The 20,104-nt window shown below is 58.3% G+C and overlaps 1 protein-coding gene across 1 annotated transcript in view; it reads right to left on the bottom strand.

Annotated features, from left to right (window-relative positions):
* Window positions 1–17,796, bottom strand: part of GNG7 (G protein subunit gamma 7) — an 18,760-nt gene extending 964 nt beyond the window's left edge. Inside the window, exons 1-2 of the mRNA XM_042894794.1 lie at window positions 17,729–17,796; window positions 80–196 (exon numbers count right to left, since the gene is read on the bottom strand). Of these exons, the coding sequence (XP_042750728.1) occupies window positions 80–160 (81 nt within the window). The 5' untranslated portion in view covers window positions 161–196; window positions 17,729–17,796. The remainder of the gene's footprint in view (window positions 1–79; window positions 197–17,728) is intronic.
* Window positions 17,797–20,104: the final 2,308 nt, after the last annotated feature.

Genomic DNA, 20,104 nt, shown 5'->3' with positions numbered 1-20,104 from the left:
GATGCCTCCTCTATGGGGGTCCCTGTGCTATGGGGCTCCATAGGGGTCCCTGCCGTTCCTCTCAGGGCCCTGTGCTCACCTTGATGCGCTCGATGCCGGCCTCGATGCGGAGCTGCTCCACCAGCTTGCGGGCCTGAGCGATGTTGTTAGTGGTCGACATCGTCTGCCATCGGCGCCGGGCCCAGCGCTGAGGATCCTGCAGCACAACGGGCACAGGGTTGGCACAGCGTGGGGCTGCATCCCCTCCTCACCCCACACGTGGGGGGTCGTGCTGGTGGCTGAACGCCTCCTGCTTCCAGCTCCCCCCTCCTCGCAGCAGCGCTCGTGTGGGGCACAGAGAAACGCGCTGCTGGGGGGGGGGGGGGAAGACGCAAAGGTGGGCAACCGAGGGCTGAGCACAGGGGATGTGTGGCACTGCGAGGTGCTGCAGCTCAGCCCCGCCATGTGGATTTGCCATTGGGCAAACGCCTCTGAGAAGAGCAGGGCCTGCAGGGCAGGGGGCTGCAGGGACATCAGCGCTGATGGGTGGCAGCAGCTCAATGACCCCGGTGCCACCTGCGACCGCGGCATGGGGGCGAACACACAGCGACCCCACGGCGCTGGGAATTCCTGCCGTGCCTCTCATAGCTGCAAGCGGCTGCTCCCAGCAGGGTGAGCAAACGCAGCACATCCCAGCCATCAGCACTGCTCAGAGCCTGGGATGCAGGGACGTCCCCAGAGCAGCACCCAAGGGACGCCCTGCTGGTGATGCAGCTCTGCGTCCCCCCGCCGTCCCGGCAGCTCAGAGCATTGAGCTGAGCTCAGAGCACGGAGTGACTGCACAGCCTGGAGGTGCTCGGGGGTGGGACGAGGGGGGAACGGCTCAGAAGCAAAGCGGGGTGGCTGTGGGTGCAGGCTGGGTGCTGGGGTGGCGCCACGCAGCCCAACGCGGTGCATCGCAGCCCCCAGCGCCGCGCTGGAGGTGACCTCATGCTTTTCTGGAACAGAAGAAGGCTGTTAGGGCGACGGCATTTGCTCCTCGTCTGGGCAGAACAAAGCAGGCTCCACTTTTCTTTTACACTTCCTGCACCAGTAGCTTAACAGCTGAATGAGCCATTGAATTTTTTTCCCCGAGTGCAGCATTTTTTTTTTTCCCTTTTATGTCTTTTTTTCTTTTCCCCCCCCCTTCTTTAACAGACCTCCTGATTTGTGTGGCGTGGGACAAAGCTCAGTGAGAGCAGCAGAGCTGGAGCCACCCTGGAGCACGGCAACGGGACGGGGTTGAGCCGCCCTGTGCTCACAGCTCAGCTCAGTGCCACCTCCCCACTGCCACCCCCCTGCTCTCTGCTCACCTCTGGGTTTTTCTTCCCTTTCCTCCCCAGCTCTGCATTCAGCCACGCTTGGGTGCAGCTGCAAAAGACACCCAAGCATTGCACGCACCAGGCTGCACGCCGCAGCTCAGCTCTGAGCCCGCTGACACGCACGCGAGGCTGCACGCTTTGTGCAGCCCAAGCAGGAGCCCAGCAGGTCAGGCTCTCTGCTTCTGTTGCAGCAGGCAGCACCTGAGCTCTGAGCAGAGCCTCGGGTGCATTCTGCACTCCTGCTGCAAACGCTCTTGCTGCAAACACCGCCGCTGCAAAACGCTCCTGCTGCAAGCATGGGGCAGGGCTGCACTGGTGCCCCAGCTGCAGGCCTGCACTGGTGCTCGGCTTCAGAAAGCAGCAGCTGGGAGCTCCCAGCCCTTCACTGCACAGGAGGTGCTGATGCACTCGGCTCACCGTGACCCGCAGATGAGACTCGCAGCCCTGCAGAGCCCTGAGCTCAGCCCCCATCTGTGCAAACCCCCCAACAGCCCCACGCTGCTCACAGCCCCGCTGCCCCGAGCGGCGCAGCATTGCACCAGGGCCACGACCAGGAGCCATGCAGGCTGCATGCTGAGGGCCCACGCTTGGCTCCGTGCAGCTCCCAGCTGTGCTGCAAGAGCAGCGTGCGGTGACATCAGCCCCAGCAGGCACAACACGGCCATTGTGTGGCGGGGGAAGAGGCTGGAGCCCCTCTGCAGCGCCCCGAGCGCCGTCCTTTTGTGTGCGGTGCAAAAAAGAAGCTGTGTTTGTTTGCCACGCTGACTGCAGCCATTATGCACGCGTGCACCCAAAGGGCGCTGCAAAGCAGCTAAAAATAGGGGCCAGGCACCACCGAAACCACAGCAGCCATCGTCACCGCGTGGCACAAAGGCAGCCCTGGCACTGCTGGGGGGGTCAACGAGGGCTGCCACCACGTGCAGCCATTGCACACCACTGCAACACCCAGCTGCCCAGCAGGGCTGCCCCCAGCTCACAGGTGAGATCTGGACCCTTCCTTTGCATCACAACCACTTGCCCAGCAGCAGGCACAGGAAGGCAGCAGCAGTGAATCTGCTCGGCTCACAGCTGCTCACGAGGACGGGGTTTTCTTTGCTGCTGGTGTTGCACGCTGATGGCACCCGGTGTGCAGAGCAAAGAGCTGCCCTTCAGGAACCCAAACCTGCACAGAGGGTTGGAAGGATCTGATTGGGGACCACGCAAAACCAACACCCTCCCCATCGGACAAAAGCACCCTGCAGGTAACCAAGGCTGAGAGACCCAAAGCTGGAGCTCAGCTCTCCATCCCCGTGCTGAGAAACCACTCAGTGCCAACAAACCTTTGGTCCCCCCCCCTCTCCCCACGGCGTGCAGCTCTGCTGACGCGATGACTGCAGCATCATGTGAGGGTTTGCAATGAGGAGCACTCCCACACGGCCCCGGAATCTGCTGAGGAAGGGGGGGGGGGGGGGGGGGGGAGCTTTCTTTTGTGCCTCTTCCAGGAAGGAGTCACGCAGTGCTGGCGCAGCTCCGGGCTGAGCTCAGGGCTCTGGGAACTGCACTGGAAAGGCTGAGGCTGGGAACAAAGCAGAGGCTAAAAATGGAAGGTGCAGGGCAGGGCTGAGGCACAGGGCAGGGCAGGGGGATGCTGGGGGTGTGGGACCCTCCTTGGCACTTCCCATCACCTCCTGAGGGGTCAGAGAGCAACGTGTGGGACAACCCAACAGCTTCACATGTGCAGCACTGGGCACGGGGCCACGCGCAAAGCCCGGCACCATGGGGGCAGCCCTGGGCACAGAGCCCCACGCTGCTCCATTCCCACGCTGCATGAAGGCAACAGCTTTCCTTCCCCATCGCTCAGCTGTGAGCTCCTTCTGCAGCTGCCTGCAAACCTGCAAACAAAGGGAAGGTGGAGGCAAACGCTTTCCTGCAGTGTCACCGCTGCAGCAATGCAGGAGAAGCAGCACATGGAGCTGTCATCGCAGGGCCACGCAGCCTTTCCCTTCCAGCAGCTGAACTGGGAAACTGGGAATGACTTTGTCAGCTGTGGGAGAGCTTTGTCAGCTCAGGCCCTGCAGCTGTGAGCACACAGGGGAGCAGCACAGCACTGACACGCAGAGCTTGGTGCCGAATGCTGCAGATGGAGCACAGCCAGGTCACAGGCTGCACTCTGCAGCTTCTTGCTGGCTTTCAGGTTTTCACACTGTTGGGCAGCTCGGGGCTCCCCAAATATCAGCAGCAGCCAGCACAGCACGCACAGTGCACCCAAAGGATCTGCCTGTCAGCTCCACATGCACAGTGCAGAGCTGGAAGCAGAGGGGAGACTGGAAAGTCGTGGCCTGGCAGATCGCTCAGCCCTGGCTGGAAGGTGGAATGCTGATGGGTTCTGGTAGAAAATCTGTACTGATAAAGACATGCTGCCCTCCTGGGGGATGTGTCACTCATCTGGGGGACGTCGGACTCACCTGGGGGTCACATCACCCACCTGCAGGATGTGTCACCCACCCGGGGCTCACATTGCTCACCTAGGGGACACAGCACCCCCCTGGGGCTCACATCTGGGGCTCACATCTGGGGCTCACATCTGGGGCTCACATCACCCACCACGGGGCAGCTGCAGGGCTGAACTCCCAGCACCGCGAGCCAAAACTTCCACAGAGCTGTGGAGCATCGGAGAGAACCAGGGACAAAACAAAACCAAAATATTTGTAAAGCACAATGGGATTTTTTTCTTTCTTTCTTTTGTTTTTTCCCCCACCACCACCGCTGGAAAACGCTTTTGAGGCACCCAGCCAGCACCACTTCAAAGGGTGCAGAAGCGCGTGGGGCTGACGCTGCTCAGAGCTTTCATGCGAAGCAGAACGCACGAGCTGGGCTCAGTGCAGGGCTGTGGTGCCACGTTCCCAGCACCACACGGTGGCCACGGGGCTGGGATACGTGGGGGGGCAACGCTGGGATGGCAGGGGGACACGTGGGGGGCGCATGGCACGCAGCCCCCTGCCATCCCATCTCAGCACAGCCCACGAAGGCAGGCGACGCTCCGGGTTTGTTTTGCAGCTGGCTCCTGGCTGTCTGCAGGACCTCATGTAGACGGTGAAGGAGACGGGTCTTAACCAAGCAGGGAGCACAGTTTCCAGCAGCCCTGTTTTGCTAAGGGAGCTAATTGTCAATTCCTCACATTCCAAGCAGACCTGGTCTCGCTTCCCAGGACTTAACCTCTTCCAGCCTGGCACCAGGAGAGCTGTGCTCCAAAGGACACAGACCTGGAGCTCGTCACACTGCTTTTCTGGTGGAGAAGGATCACTTCTCCCCTGCATTCGTGCTCCTTTGCAGCACAACCCCAGTGCAGATGTGGGCAGTGAGCACTGAAAGACAAACCTGAGCTGAGTCGCAGCCACCCGGCGTCTCCAGGGCTAAAAGATAAGAGGAGGAAGGCTGGAAGTGGAAATGCCCACCTAGGTTTGCTGGGGTGGCTCAAAGCCACTTTGGTTTCAATTGGAACTGCTGCTAAAACGAGCTCAGGAGGAAACAGCAGAGCCCCAGCACTGTGCATGCTCTTGTCCTGGGCACACGGGCACCTTCCTCCTCCTCCTCCTCCTGATGACACAGTGCTGACCTCAGCCAACCTCCACAAATGTAAACACTGCAGTTTGCTCTTCTAAGGCACAAAGCAAGCCCCCCTAATCCCTGGCAGCTGTATGGGAAAATGTGGGTTTTTATAATAACCAGGACAGGACAAGAAATAAAGACAAATCCCTTAAAGAGAAGCGAACCCAGAAGGCTGCATGCAGGCTCTGCATTCGTTTGCAGATTGCAAACAGGCAAACCTCTGACACATGGCTTTGTGGTGAGAGGTGTCTCCCAGCCCAGCCTGGCTGCACAATCATCAGCCACAGCACTGGAAAACAAAAGCAATAAGTGCACGACAGAAAAGGAAGAAAGCAAAGAGAGCTCATGGAAGCACCCAGAGAGCCGTGACGCAGCACTGCCACCCACGTGGTGGGGAGATGAAGGAAAGGAAAGCATCTGCTGACGACACAAAGCAGAGCTGGGGCTGAGGGCACTGAGCACGGCCAGGGGGGGGTCAGGGTGTGCAGCCAGGGAGATGTGCATGCAGGGGTGTGTGCTGCCCTGCAGAGGGGTTGGGATGGGATGGAGAGGGGAGGAAGCCGGTGGGGTTCATCAAGGGCAGGTGTAGGGTCCTACATCTGGGGGGAAACAGCACGTGCTGGGGGCTGTGCTGCTGGAAGAGAGCTGTGCAGAGGTGGACGTGGGGGTCCTGGTGGCCAATGAGGTGACCATGAGGCAGCAGATAGACCTGGTGGTGTCAGTGGTGTCCTGGTGGATCAACAGCTGACCACCGGGTGACCACGAGCCAGCAGCATACCCTGGTGGCCCAGAAAGCCAACGGTTCCCTGGGGTCACGGCACAGAGCAGGGCCAGCAGGGCAGGGAGCTGCTCCTCACCTCTGCTCTGCAGTAGGGAGGGCACAGCTGGAGCACTGTGCCCAGTGTGGGGCTCCCCAGCTGCAGGCAGAGTGGGAAGTGCTGGGAGAAGCCCCACGGGGCTGTGGGAAGAGCTGGAACACCTCTGGGAGGGCACTCACCACACTGGGAGCTGGAGCTTCCTTCACTGTGGGGAAAGGGGAAGGGATTCAGGATAGTTTCCCACCCTTCTGTCTGGAATCCTTAGGCAGGATGCTGAACTCTGCAGGTTAACGAGCTGGGAGCCAACCCAAGGGCACGTGCTTCTGCCCTCCTAATTGCTGTTCAGCTCACACACACAGCTCACAAATGTTTATCTGCAGAAGTCATCACGTTAATCCCATCTCCTTCCCAGCTTTTGCATTTAGGGATCAAAGCTGTACCACTTCTTGAAGCCAGGGCTTCAATTTCAGTCAGCAGCCTCCTTAGAGAAGAGTAAAAAAAGTGCTTTTTGTAGCGGAAATTAAGAGAAAATGGGGATGTTCTGCTGCAAACCAAGAGGAACTTCAAAGCCAAACCAGGCAGCTTCATTTTACACCTCCCATGGACACAAAGAAGCACAGCAGCCACCCCCTCCCAGCCCCAAACACATGGATGCTCCTCGAGCCCCAGGAGCTGAGAGCACTGAGCTCCCCACGCTCCTCCTGGATGCTCACCTTCCCTCAGCCCCCAGGAAAACCCCAACGGGTTCCTTTGGCAGCAAAAGGCCACAGCCCCCCCCCCAGCACGGCCCCGCAGAGCTGCCTGTCCCCGCTGCCATTTGTCATCCTCACTCATAGAGCACATGAGTCAGCTGCATGGCGCAGATGCTGCTGAGAAAAGCACGCTCCGTTTGGGAATATTAGCAACCCTGTGAACAAAGGCAGCTAAAATAACAACCCCCAGCACTGAGCGCCTGCTGAACGTCAGCAGAGCTCTGTCTGGATGCCCTGCTTAACTCCTGGTGTGGGAAACTGCAGCCCTGCACCCCACACCAGCCCCCAGCGCCTTGGCACAGCCCACGGTGCCTCCAGGAGGAGGAAACAGCACGGTGCTCCCAGGGCTGGTGCTCACTGGGTGCTGCTGCACAGCAGCAGAGGGGAGCAGTGCTCAGCCCTCACCTGGCCCTGCATGGGTGAGGAAAGGGCCCCGAGCTCAGGGAGCCCAAAAGCTGCAGGTGCTGTTGGGACGGGCTGCCATCGGTGCATCGCATCAAACCTGGAGGGGTTTCGGTGCTCCATCAGCCAGGAGGCTGAGATTAACAGAGGTACAGACACTGCTGTCCCAAGGGTGGGCTGCTAAGCTGTGCTCTGCATCCCCACGCTTGGTTGGTGCTGGGATCAGAGCGCCCCGAAAGGTCCCAGCTGCCCCAAAGCACAGTGGGGTTCTGCACGACCCAACCGACCCACAGCCAGGAGAAGCCTTGCAGGGCAGATGCAAATGTGTGCAGAGCTGAGATCTGCACGGGTGGTAGAGGTGGCTCTCGGGACTCAGCTCATCAGAGTTCACCTCGATAACGCATTCAACCCAACGACTTCTGCTGCAAAGACGAAGGGCTCCCACGCTGCCAAACTCGGATCAAACACTTTGGGATGTCCTGGCACCAAAATGGGGCACTTAAAACCCACAATATTACACGGCCACGGCAAATGGAGCTCCCCCAGAACTGAGGGCCTCCCCTCCCACGTGGGGAACTCATTACCACAAGCAAACAGCCCACGTGCTGCTGCATCCCCCCCCCTTCCTCCTTGCAGTCCCTTCTCCCACAGGAAGCTGAGGGCTGAGCCCCCCCGCAGCGAGGACACATGGCAACGTGCTGAGGGGGGGGGATCCCACCCAGCATCGCCCACACTGAGAGCCAAGCGTGGCAAACAGCAGCGGCAGAGCTGCAGCCCCAACTCTTTGCACTCAGCCGTGTGGCAGCGATGGGCCGAGGAGGAATTGCTGCCCAGTGCTGGCACTCAGCTCAGCCCCAACAGCGGCCACAGCTCTGAGTCATTGCTGTGCTCTGTTTGGAAACCAGTAAACAGCATTTGTGTTTGCTGTGAGCCCTTTTGTGCTTCCCAGAGCCCAGGCTTTGGGTGCACGGGGCTGTCCTTGCAGCAGCAGCGGTGTCACCTGCAGGGCACGGAGGGACTGGGTGCCCAGAGCACGGCTTAGCAGCCCACCCTTGGGACAGCAGTGTCTGTACCTCTGTTAATCTCAGCCCCCTGGCAGGGAGGGGCTGCCTTCAGCACCGTGCTGGGGTTTGGGGTGTCCTGGCTGCTGGGGCTGAGTGCTCCCTGAGTCACTGAACCACAGGGATGCACCGAGCTCAGCGCCTCCCGCGCGTCGTGGGAAGGGAATGGGTGGATGCTGGGCCCGACAGACACAGACAGACAGGCAGACAGACGGCCAGACAGAAGCTGTGCTCCCTCTGCAACGTGACTCACACAGCCCTGAGAGCATGGCCCAGCCAGCCAAGAGCAAACAGAATCACAGACCAACAGAAAGCAGGGATCAGAACAGAACTCTGGAGCTCTCCCAGTCCCACCCCCCCCCCCACAAGCTGTCCCCTGCAGCAGCTGCACAGATCCCCCTCAGCCTTCCAGCTGCACAGCCCTGGGGCTCCCAGCCCCCCCAGGAGGAGCTCCAGACCCCCACTCCCAGCACTTCCCAGACTGCCTGGAACAGGGGAGCCCCGCACTGGGCGCAGTGTTCTGGCTGTGTTCTCCCCGTTGCAGAGCAGAGCTGGGAAGCACCTCCCTGCCCTGCTGGCCCCTCTTTGGGAAACCATCAGCTTTCTGGGCCACCAGAGCACACTGCTGGCTCACGGTCAGCTGTTGGCCAACTGTTGGTTAAATATTGGTCTACCACTGGTCGAGCAGCACAGCGCCGGTGTGCAGCCCATGGGCACCATCCAGCCCAGGTTGGGGCTCTGCGTGGGGCTCCCCAAGCAGCAGCGTGGGAGCACAGCTGGGAAAGGCTGTGGGAAAGGAGAGGTCACTTCCCCAAGGCCAATGAAAACAAAAGGCTGTGAACTAATTGCAGAACCAAGAGCAGCACCCAGACTGAGCCCGAAACTGAACTGTGTGCGTGTGTAGGAAAACACGAGGTGCTCCAGCAGCAGCAGCAGCAGCAGGAGAGTGCTTCCATGCTCCTACCTGCATGGCACACAGCTCATGCTGACGCCATCAGGGAGAGCAAGGAAAGGAGGAGATGGGGACAGGACAGGGACACTGTGATGTCACAGCAGTGCTGAGAACCTCTGAGGCCGAAGGAAGCCGCCTGCACACCGCAGGGACTCTTTGCCCCAGATCTTTTTATTTTTTCCCCAGCCATATTGAATTGGGACCCTCTCAATTATGCTATAAGTCATGCACAGTGCCTGCCTCAGTTCCCCCCTCCCTTCCCCCCCGTGGCTGCCTGCACCACGATGGCTGTGCCTGATTGCAAAAGGCAGCACGCAGTTCTGCACACGCTGCAGAAACTCGGTTCCTAGAAGAGAGCTTCAAGGAGGTGGGAGGGGAGGAAGGGGGCTGCGTGTGTTGGCACTTTGCTTTATTCCGACCACGAGCACAGAGCTGGGGAACAAACCAACCCCACGGGGAGCTCAGCACAGCCCTCCTGCAAAGGCTCTGCAGAGCTCAGCATTGCCCCAGGCACACACACAGCGTGACACAGCCAGACCCTGGGTGCCGCTGATAACTGTGCTTGCACAAGGCCAGCAGCCAGCCCAGAGTGCAACCCTTTGCACAATGCAAAGTTCACCATTATTCCTCTGCGGATCACCTGTTGCAAGATCTCCTCTGACCCCACTGGAAGGGTTGAGATCATTTGCAAGCATTAAAAGAGCCATCAAAGCCGTGGTGAGATGCACCGCTCGCCATCACGCAGTGAGGGCTGCTGGCAAAACTCTGCTCTGGACAATCCAAAGGTCTGAGCTTATCTCAGTAGCCAACACAATGTGTTTGCAGACTGAGCAACTCTTTTTTTTTTGCTGAAGTGAAGGTTTTACAACAAAAGAGGAGCAACTTGTGCTGCAGTCGTGCCAGCAGCACCCAGCCCAGAGCCAGACCACGGCCCCCATCAGCAGGGCAGATTCCTGATGGGGCTCAGGAGTGCTGTGGGTTACAGGCAGCCGTCCTACCAAACCTTTCACTCTTCCCCTAAAGAGTGGAACGGCGAGAAGCAGAACTGGTTTGCAGAAGCAGAGCCTGTAAAAGCAGTTTGCATGACTCACATCCTTCTCATACTGAAACCAACGAGAAAGGGCAGCGAGTGTTGCTCGGGACACGCTCCAATATCATTTCCTTTTGTTTCTGGGGTGGCTGAAATGGGATTAAAAATGGGGCACACCCCTGCAGTGCTGGCACACACCCTGCAGGGCTTCCAGCAATGCCCCAGCCTTGTGCTGAGCAGTGCTGCCAGGAGGGGGGGGAATTGCAACGGGGAAAGGAAAAGCAGAGGAGCTCCTGGCAGCGTGCTGCAGCCGTAGCAATGCTTTATAAGGAAATGTGCATGCTGCTGCCCGTCCCCGTGCTACCAGGGCTGCCTGGGCTGTGTTGCAGATGCTCTACGGAGTTATTCTTAGCAGGTAAGTGGTGCAGAGCTGAGCCCATCCCCAGGCTGGGGGCTGTATGAACACCCAACAGGGCTGAGAGCTGCTGCAAGGAGCGGCTGTGGATGCGGAGCATCGCTGCAGAGGAAGCAAGGAAAGGGCGAATCTGAGAAGGCTGGGGTTTGGGAAGCTCTGAGCACAGATGATGGAACCGGGTTCAGCCTTCATGGTCAGAGCTCTCAACGCTGAGAATCGATGCCATTTCATCATTGATTATGGCAGTGCTCAATGGGAGCTCCCACGGGATGCTGGCAGTCCACGTTCGGGGGCTCTGGGTTTACCTCCTCCTCCCATGGCTGCCCCAAGCCCCAGCAACAGGGATGTGCCTGAGGGTTGGAAGTGCAGCCCTCAAACAAATCACCGAGCATCCCATCCCTTCCAGGCACGTCTGCAACATTCCCACCTCACACAGCCAGGCAGTGCTGGCAGGAAGGCAGAAAGGATGGAAAGAACAGCTCAGGTGTGAGGAGGAAACACCCCAGCAGGGATTGCTCTGCTGACAGCTGCCACCAGGGCTTAAAAAAGCAACTTTCCTTTCGGATTTCAACTGAAATAGCCAGCTGTCAGATGGCAGCTGCCTTTACTCAGCCCAATGGTATTTGGGGATTCCAGTGAGTTACAGAAAGGAGCAACTGACAGTTGCCAATATCCCTTTTGTTTTCCTAAGCAGGAGCTAGGTTTGAAATACCAGAGGGCTGGGATGGCGTGTGCAACCCGTAAAGGTGTCTGGGAGCCCAAGGGATCTGCAGACAGAGCTCTGTTTGAGCCCCCAAGGCACCCAGGGTGTGGGAGTCGGGACCCTGCGCCATGAGATGGCCGTGCAGGGACTGCAGTGTGCACACATGGGCGCAGGGCTGGGGGGGCTGCAGGGACACAGGGCCCCCAACTGCAGCTCCGTGGGCACCACAGCTCCAACACTGCACCCCCAAATAAAGCCAGCTCAGTGCAACAGGAGGGGTGGTGCAATGTTCCAAAGGCACAGTCCCTTCCTTCCTCAGAAAGAGGAGCAATCAAAACGTTACCAAAGCCGGCAGCTGTTGGCGCACAGAGATACCAGCAGTGTCAGCTGTAGGGCCACCCTGAGGGAAGCTGACCCCCCCTGCCTGTGTTTCCATCACCCCCCAGCAGCCCACGTGGTGTTTACCAAGCTCTGCACCGAGCGTTCGGCTGCTTCCCAGAAAGCCACGTGCTGCACCGCACAGCCAAGGCCAGGAAACTTCCCTGTGCTTTCCTGAGAAGAGCACTGAGTGCTGTGCCACGCAGCAGGCGCTGACCCAACACCATCCCAGCTCACCCCTGGCCCCTTTCGGGTCGCACCACGTGCTCCGAAGCAACGGAGCAGCTCCAGGCTGGGGGCAGGAGAGCAGGTGCAAGTTACCAAACCACATTATAAAGCATACTAATTGCTCAGAAATTGCTGCTTGTGTAGTACAGCAAGCGAGAGGCTCTGACCTAAGGGCAGCGAGGAGCCAGCAGCTTCCATCAGCTCCCATCCATTCCACCGCCCTCGCTCTGTGCAGAGGGGCTGTGAATCACGGCTGCGGTTTCGTGCTTCTGGCAGCCCAGGTGTCTGCGCTGCCACGGCCCTCCTGGAGCCAGGACAGCCCCACTGGGAGCTCTGTGCCCAAAGAGGGGGCACACGGGGACAGCTCTCAGGGCGACACAGAGCTGCCCGCAAGCCTCGCTGTGATTTTTCACTATGAAACAGCACCTTATTTAGGCAGTTTGAGGAATGTTACACAGGGACACGACGGCTGGGAATCTGCATACTGGGCGTCTCCGTGCTGCTTACCTAACAGGAGAGGAATCCTGCCTGTCAGCTGTCTAGACTGCGGTGGGAGCGCAGGGCACGGCCCCCGGGCAGCAGCAGTGCCCACAGTGGGGGCTGCTCCGTGCCACCCCCCAAGCTGTGGGTCACCCGTGGGGTCTGTGCCCCCAGCACCACCCGGCAGCAGCATCTGCAGTCCGAGCGGCAGCACGCTGCTTTATTACCGTGCTGCTTCATTAGCACGCCCGTGGGTTCGTTAATACTTGCAGGAGGATGCAGTTGCCTGGCTTTTGAGTCGGGAGCCACGCGAGTCTTAGGCGGCCCAGCAGAGCCCTCTGCAGCTCAGGCAGCATCACTGCATGCAGAACCACAGAGCGGGGTTTGGGAGCTGCAGCACCGTGTGCTCGGCACCTCACCTGCTGGGTGCGCAGATCCAGAGCTGCACAGAGCCCCGCTCTGCCCCTCCAACCCCGTCCTGGGCACTGCGAGGCTCCTCTGCTCCAACGCACAGCACCCTTGGCCCAAAACCCACCTCCAGGACAGCAGAGCTGTGGGGCAGACCTGCTGCTCTCTGCTTCAGCATCTCATGCTGAAACCCGCTGCATTTCCCACGCGGGGCTGAAAGATGGGGCTGCCTGCTGATGCATGAGGATCAGGGCTGCACGGGGATCAGGGCTGCACGGGAAGCACTGAGGCCAATGCAGCTCTGTAAAGACAGAGGTGATGAAAACAACATCGTGTTCACACACTGCAGCCCCATGCTCTGCTGCTAAACACCTCAATTATTTTGTTCTATGCAGTGTCAGAGCAGCACAGCCAGCCAGCGAGGTCAGTTCCAGCTTAAACCAAGCCTTAATATTGCATTGGTGGAAGAACAACAACAGAACAGACAGAGCAACCCCAAACCTTCCCACTGCTCTGAGCTCACAGTGAGCTCCGGGCAACCTGATGCAGCGCAACTGGTATTTAACTCATTTCTTCTATAGAAAAGTCATGAGGCTTTAATCACCGCGCTCCTTCATTAACTGGAGATGACTAATTACAGGACTCGTTAGTCAGCGCTTGCAGATAATGTTTCAGCGCTGACTTGTTTGTATGGGGACGGCTGGAAGGGATGATTTAATAATCCTTACGGAACACACAGAGCTCTGCAGAGCTGTGCTCAGCCAGCACGGCCAAAGCAGCAGGCAGGAATGCAGGCAGCACAGAGCAGGGCTGCTGCAGAAGCCAGCTGGGGTTTTAAGCAAAAGAACACAAAAGCCCCAAATGGCTGCAAGAGGGGGGAGTTTGGGGGAGGGTCCGGATCCCCACGAGGAGCAGCACGGCCCCCCCTGCTGCCAGGAAGGCGTTGCTCAATGCGGCCGGCTGCCAGGAACACGGAGCTGACAGCGGCTCTGCTCGAGCTCTGAGCACAAACAGATTTCTTAAGAAACAAAACCAACGTCACTCGCCGTCCGCTGGGCTTCGGGCCACGCGCTGCCCGGCCCCTTCTGCTCCATCGCCTTTGGATTTCAGTAAATCCAAGGATGAGGAAAAGCCCTCTTGCCAAATAGGGGTTATTCGGTTTCGGTTTGGTTTTGGAGGACAGCAGCTCTCACCAACATCTCGCTGGAGCCCCCAATGCCACCCTGCATGAGCAGAAGGGAAAGCGTCGCTCTGAACAGGGCAGGACATCAAGGAGGGCTGAGGGCTCCAGAGAGCAAAGGGCAGAGGGATGGGGGTCGGGGTCTGGGCCCCCTACGCTGCTAGCTAAACACAGGGAGCAGCCCACGTGCCCTCAGACCCAAATGGTGAATGCCAACGCTGGGACCCTGCTGTTGTGCCCAATGCCAGCTCACAGGAAGGGCTGAAATTCAGGGGGTTTGGTCAGCTTCTCCCAAAATAAAGTATAAGGGAGGGCAGAAAGCATGCACGGTGCTGAAGGGCACCAGGAGTAGGGAAAACATCCTGTCCTCAGGGTCCTCCATAGGAGGAGTGAGGAAGAACAGGCTGGAGGGACCCATCACCAAATGCACTTCTCTCCTTTTGTGCTTCATCAGGAAAAGGAGCAAGCACTGCTTTCCCAGCATCCCGCTGCCTCCTGCTAATTGCTGAAGGGGAACTTGCCCCCGTAAATCACAGCTGCACCAAACCAGAGCTCAGCCTCCCCCCCCCCACCCCCCCCCCACCGCCGGGGGATTTCAGGGCACGAAAAAAAAAATTGCTGCTTCTAAATTGCGAGCAGATTTAAATAGCAAGCAGCTCAGCCCCGCCAGGCATCTGCAGTTGTTAAAGTGCCTCTGGTGCTTTGTGAGAGGTGACAAATGCCAAAGATGCTCCATCCCTGCTGCAGGGAAGACTCGGGGCCCTGCTCAGGACGAGCCACTGCAGCCCAAAGCCCTTCTGTATGGGCTGAGCTGTGCTGAGAACAGCTGCGTGCAGCCACAGGGCTTCGCTGAGAGCCCATAGCAGCCATATACATTGCTGCTGTGCCCAGCTCAGCACCCAAAACCCCTTCCATCCCAAAGCACAGCCTGCAGGATCCTTGCACACACCGCCAGGAGCACGGTGGCATTTCCTCCTGCACGCCCTTTGGCCAGAAGGTCCAAACGAGGGGCAGCCAGCAGCTTTGCACAGCGCAGCCCCATCTTTGGCTCTGTGCAGAGCACAGCCTCTGCCTGATTGCAGAGCCGCTCCAGGGATGGTCTGTTCCTGCTCCGAGTGGGAAAACAAGGCTGACCTCAGCGTGCTGGAATACACTCTGCCCCGCTTCCTTACATGCTGCTCCCAGGGCAAAGGTGAAGAACACGATATTCCCCAGCACGACCACGCGCTGCCGCTGGCTGGCAGGGGAAACAAGCCCAGGGCTGAGCCAACCTGCAGCCACCCATGGGGTGACACTGCGCGCTGCCCGACCAGCAGCAGGGCTCCAAGCCGTGCCAGCGTCACACTGTTTGCAGCTCAGCACACAGGGACTGCGTGTCCAAGGGGTTTGGCTTCGTGCTGTTCCCAAAAACAGACACCCGGAGCTGGCAAATAAAAATCAGTGCCAAACAATCGCACCCAGACAACCACTGCAAAATGCCTGCGGGGCAGGTTTCACGTTTCCCCCCCTCCATTCCTCCCGGGGACATGCAGGTTCTCTTTCCCCTGCCACAGGAAGCTGTCCCCCCTTCCAGCACACAGCCCAGAACCAGTGCTGGGTTACTGCAAAGCATCCTGCAAGCCAAACGCTCGCCTGCAGCTGCCAGGAAGCCCTGCTCCAGCTCGGCTTTTCCTTGGAACAAAAGAGGAACAAGTGGAAAATGAACCCCACAGACAGACAGCAGCATTCCATCTGCAAGAGTTCATTCTTTCAAGGAAAAGGAGAGCCTCATTCCTCAGTAAACACGTGGGGCTGCAGCTCTGCTCCCATCTTGCAGTGCTCCCAAGGCTCTGGGGAACAACCCATGGGAACAGCAGGGCTCGGTGGGGCTGGTTTGATTTTAGGACACCGATTCCCTTCAGCTGTTTGGAAAATGCCATTTAAATAACGCACTGAGAGTAATGGAACTAAAAAGTGCCACAGCAACAGTGCCCTTCTATGGGAGATCCATCTCTGGGCTGTGCGATCCTGTTTTGCCCCCAAATCACCTCCTCCTTCTTTTAGGCAGCAGATAAAGGATAGCAGCCACACCAGCAATTTGCAGCCCAAAAAAGGGAGAAATGGGAGAATGGAGGGGAGGAAGGCAGGCTGTGCATTGAGGCTCATGGCGTGGTTTGAAATGTGGCCGCTTCTCCTGGGATACGGTTTTATGTCAGAGCAACTTTCTGAGGTTATCTCAATGTGCCTTTGGGTTACACAAGTGCCCTATCTTCTGAAGGCAATTAGCGAGGAAACGAAGAGCCTTGATGAGCCCTGGGAAACGAGGAGCTCCTGATGGAGCAGCAATTAATAGGGCAGTTCCTCAAGACATCAGTCACCAATAAAGGGCCCTTCATGAAAATCAGGGATGGAGGAGAAATGAACGGAATGAAAGCAGCTTTGGATGGAGCAGAGCGGGGCTGGGGGTTGCAGTGAGCTGCAACATCACAGCAGGGCTGGGTGGAACCCAGGGCACACGAATGGCCTTTGGAGATTGGCTTTTGGGATGGCAACTGGCATCAGAACCTCCCACCCGCAGCCTGGGCAACACACGACCACAGAACAACCCTTTCAGTTGCTTTTCTCTGCAGTTTCCTCACGTTTTACATCAGCTCTCCATCCGATCATCCTCAAGGCAAAGCTCCACACAGACCCCAAGAAAACTGCTCCCTTCTGGAGGAGATGCCAAGTGCAAGAAGTGGGGCAGAGCGACGCAGGGGGAGCGGACGGCGATGCTTCTCATGAAAGTGAGGCAAGAAGCAGCACTGCTGTATTCTGGGGAACAGCCAACAGAACTCACAGCTCCCAGCACGTTTGCTAACAAGTGTGCCTGTCAATTATTCATCTCACATTGATGTAAGGACTCGTGCTCTCAGCTCACTGCTGGCTGACGCTGCGCTGCCAGGGACACACTGCCCTCTCTTGGAGAGCTCTGCGGAGCAGCTCCGGAGGGCTGTGAGGGACACTGAGCACTGCAACGCTGCTGGCATGGCTTAGAAACTCCCTGCTGCCTGAGACACGGGGCAGAAACCACCAGCAACGCTGCCCGGCTTTGATTTGGAGCTTTGAAGACGGAGCAGGGAAGGCGCATTGAGAACCGCATTCAAGGTAAGTCAGCTTTAACTAATAACCTGCTGAGTACAAGAACTTTCAATTTTTCACCTGGAATGGTAAAGCAGATAGTGCCTGGCCTGGAGTAAACTGTTATTTTACTTAAATTAAGTGGTGGAACCATGTTGGCAATCACAGAATGGAATGCAAAAGCTTACAGACAACGGCTGCGTCAGAAATCGGTTTTCTTGGTGACCTTGGGTAACTTTAGACACAGCCTCCTATTGAAAGCCAAAGGGCTCGGAGCATCTAAATACCTTCACAAACAGACTTTTCTGTTTCAGTTCCCAGCAATGAAACAGGAGCAGTGTCCTCCCAAAGGTTGCAGTGGGGTGAAGCAGTGGGAGAAGCAGAGCCTGCAGCTTGGAGCAGCTGCTCCGCAGCAGCGCAACACAGCCCCGCTCACTGCTCCAAGCTCTGCTGTGCACGGGCCTGGGGTTAAGGCACCCCTTACCCAGCAGCCTCCAAAGCTGTGACTTCACCATCCTCCCCTTCCACAGCTGAGAGGATATGAGACAACACAGGGTGCATGATATAGCACCTAGCGCTCAGATTCTGCCCTGCATACAGCCCTAAAAGCCCCTCGGGGCTCTGCACCGCCTGAAAGCAAAGCACCAGAGGCACTCAGTGCTGCCGCTTTGTAGCACGGCAGGGACACCAGCAACAGAGGTGTAGGGCAGGGGAAGAGCAGCCCTCCATCCCTCCCCCCTGTGCCAGGGCTTGCAAGGAGCAGAGCAAATGCTGGCTGCTTGCAAGCTGCCTGCACACAGCAGTCAGCTGGCTGAGCGCTGCTGGCAGCACTGCTCACCTCACGGGGGTACAAAGGGACGTGGGGGGGGTCTGTGGTGCTGCACACAGCCATACCTGCTCTGAGGGTGCTCACACCACCTGCTCCGACCAGAGGGCGATGCGTTTCAGGACGGTTCTCCTGAAACAAAAGGAAAATGGAGAGAGTTCAGCCAATGAACACCTTGCTGCAGGGAGAGGCTTTGGTGCTGCGTCCTGCTGAAACACCCCACGCTTCTCATTTTTACTACAGAAAGCATTGACACAGCATGGTGACACCAAGCCCTGCACAAAGCCACACAGGGCTGTCCCCTGGTGGGCACAAGGGATGTGCACATGGAGCAGAGTGCAGGCACAGCACCTGCTGCACTGTGCAGGTGGATTGGGGGGGCTCCAGGCGGCCCCACACACACAGGGATGCAGGGAAACAGCAACCCAAAGAGCAGAGAAATGTTCCCTGTGCTCCTCAGCCACGCAGGGATGCTGGGAAGGGATGGAGCAGCCACACCGATGCGCCCTGCGTTTCTAAGGGCTGCAACAAAAGAAAGGAGAGAGAACAGCACGAGCAATTGGTGGAAGTCAGAAAGAAGAATGACAAAGAGAGATTTTGCTAAAGAGAGGGGAAGGAAGGCAGATCCGCAGCGTTAGGTTTCTTTGTTCCTCCCCACAATGAGCAAATTGAAAAGCCCACACGCTGAATTGAAGCACGAGACAGAGGGGAGCTGGAGAGGCTCAGAGTTGCTCTTTGGGTTGGGAAAGTTGCTGTGCTCGCTTCCCCTTGTGGAAGGGCAGATGATGACATCTGCAGAAGGTAATGTGGAATTCGGGCTGTCAGGGAAAGGGGGGGGGTCATGGCACAGCCCTCCTCAGCCCCCAGCCACATCCACCCTCGGTGTCACCCAATGTCACCCTCAGCTCTCCAAGCTCTGTGCGTGGACAGATATTTATGACAGCGGGACCAGCGGGCTGGGGAGCAGCTCCTATTCAGAGCCATGATTCACTGCTGAACCTTTGCTCAGGAACCTTCACCCCCCACCTGCACACCTGGAAACGCCTCCGATAAAACCAGCAGCCAACATCCATCACTGAGCTCCGCAGCCCTTCATGCACGGTGACACAACACTGTCACCACTGTGTGCCAGCAGCCACCCGGGGCACGGGCAGCAGCGGGAGCCCACGGCAGCCCCAGCAGAGCCCCCCAAGTGATACAGGGACAGCACAAAGGGTGCAGGGAAGGGCTTGGGGGTCTAACAGTGGGGACAGGGGTGGCCGTAGGGCAGTGCAGACAGGCAGGAGCCGCCCCACATCTAGTCATGAATCCAATCAGTGAGCACCCAGCTACAGGCAGCGCCGCGTTCCCAGCCCGCAGTCACCAGGAAGCACGGATGTTTGCTTGTTCCTGTTACAGCTCTTCCCCTGCACAGGGCACGGCTTCGCAGGAAACCACGGAGATGAGAAGTGGAGCGGTCACCTATTTGTCATCAGAGCTGCCTCCCAGCACAGCTCACCCACAGCACGGTCGGGCATTTTGAGCTGCTGCTGCCATTAAGGACAGTGCAGCACTGCCAGAGCGCAGCACCAGCACCTCCAGCTGCCCACAGCCCTGCTGCAGCCAGGGCCCGGCAGTGAGGCCAGCAATCCTCAGCCCCTGTTGCTGCCAGGGCTGTGGGTTGAGCACAAGGAAAACGGCAAGCCCGGTGCTGTCAGCACCATCCTCGCAGCTCTCCTCTTGCAGTTATCATTTTGTTCTCTCTCCAGAATAGGAGCGCAGCGCTCAGAGGCGTTTCTCGCCAAATTGAAGTGTAGGAAAGCAAAAAAAGCATTAGGAATTCCAGCAGCAGCAGCAGGCACAGTGCCCCAGCCTGCGTGCCACGGCCGTGCAGCAGCTGCCAAGCACCAAGAGGAGCACAGAAGAAGCACACAGCAATGCAATGCAGCCAGGTGCTGCTCTGCACCTCCTCACCCCACGCTCACAGCGCAGCACCCACACAGCGCTGCACCACAAACGGGCTGCTGCCTTCCAAAAGCACATTTAGGAAGGGCTAAGTGAGCAACGCTTTGCTCTTTTGCAGTTTCTTTATCGAAAGCTCTCAGTGCTTCCCCAGAAGCAACAGCTTGCTTCCCTGCTGACCTGGGCGGCATCCCTACACCCACCTGGATGCTATAAACCCACGGTCAGAGCCCTGGGAGCACCTGAGCCTCCGTGGCAGAGCAGTGCTGCAGCCCCATGCGGACCCATTCACTCCCAGCACAGCTCCAAAGCAGCCACGTGCCAGCAGGGAGGTGCAGGCGACGAGGACAGCAGCACACCAAGCTCTGCTGCAGGCAGTCTGCGCCCCCACTCCCACCCCATGCTGGGATCAGAGCCACACGGCCAACAAGAGATCGAAACCCGGTGCCAGCGCACAGGTTAGACGTCCTTTCAGAGTAATTAAACACTATATTTGATTAAGT

Source organism: Lagopus leucura, unplaced genomic scaffold, assembly GCF_019238085.1.
Source record: "Lagopus leucura isolate 7727_CA_CO unplaced genomic scaffold, USGS_WTPT01 145-23_obj-0_obj, whole genome shotgun sequence".
NCBI classification, from domain to species: domain Eukaryota; kingdom Metazoa; phylum Chordata; class Aves; order Galliformes; family Phasianidae; genus Lagopus; species Lagopus leucura.
This window is presented reverse-complemented; position numbering and strand designations above follow the sequence as displayed.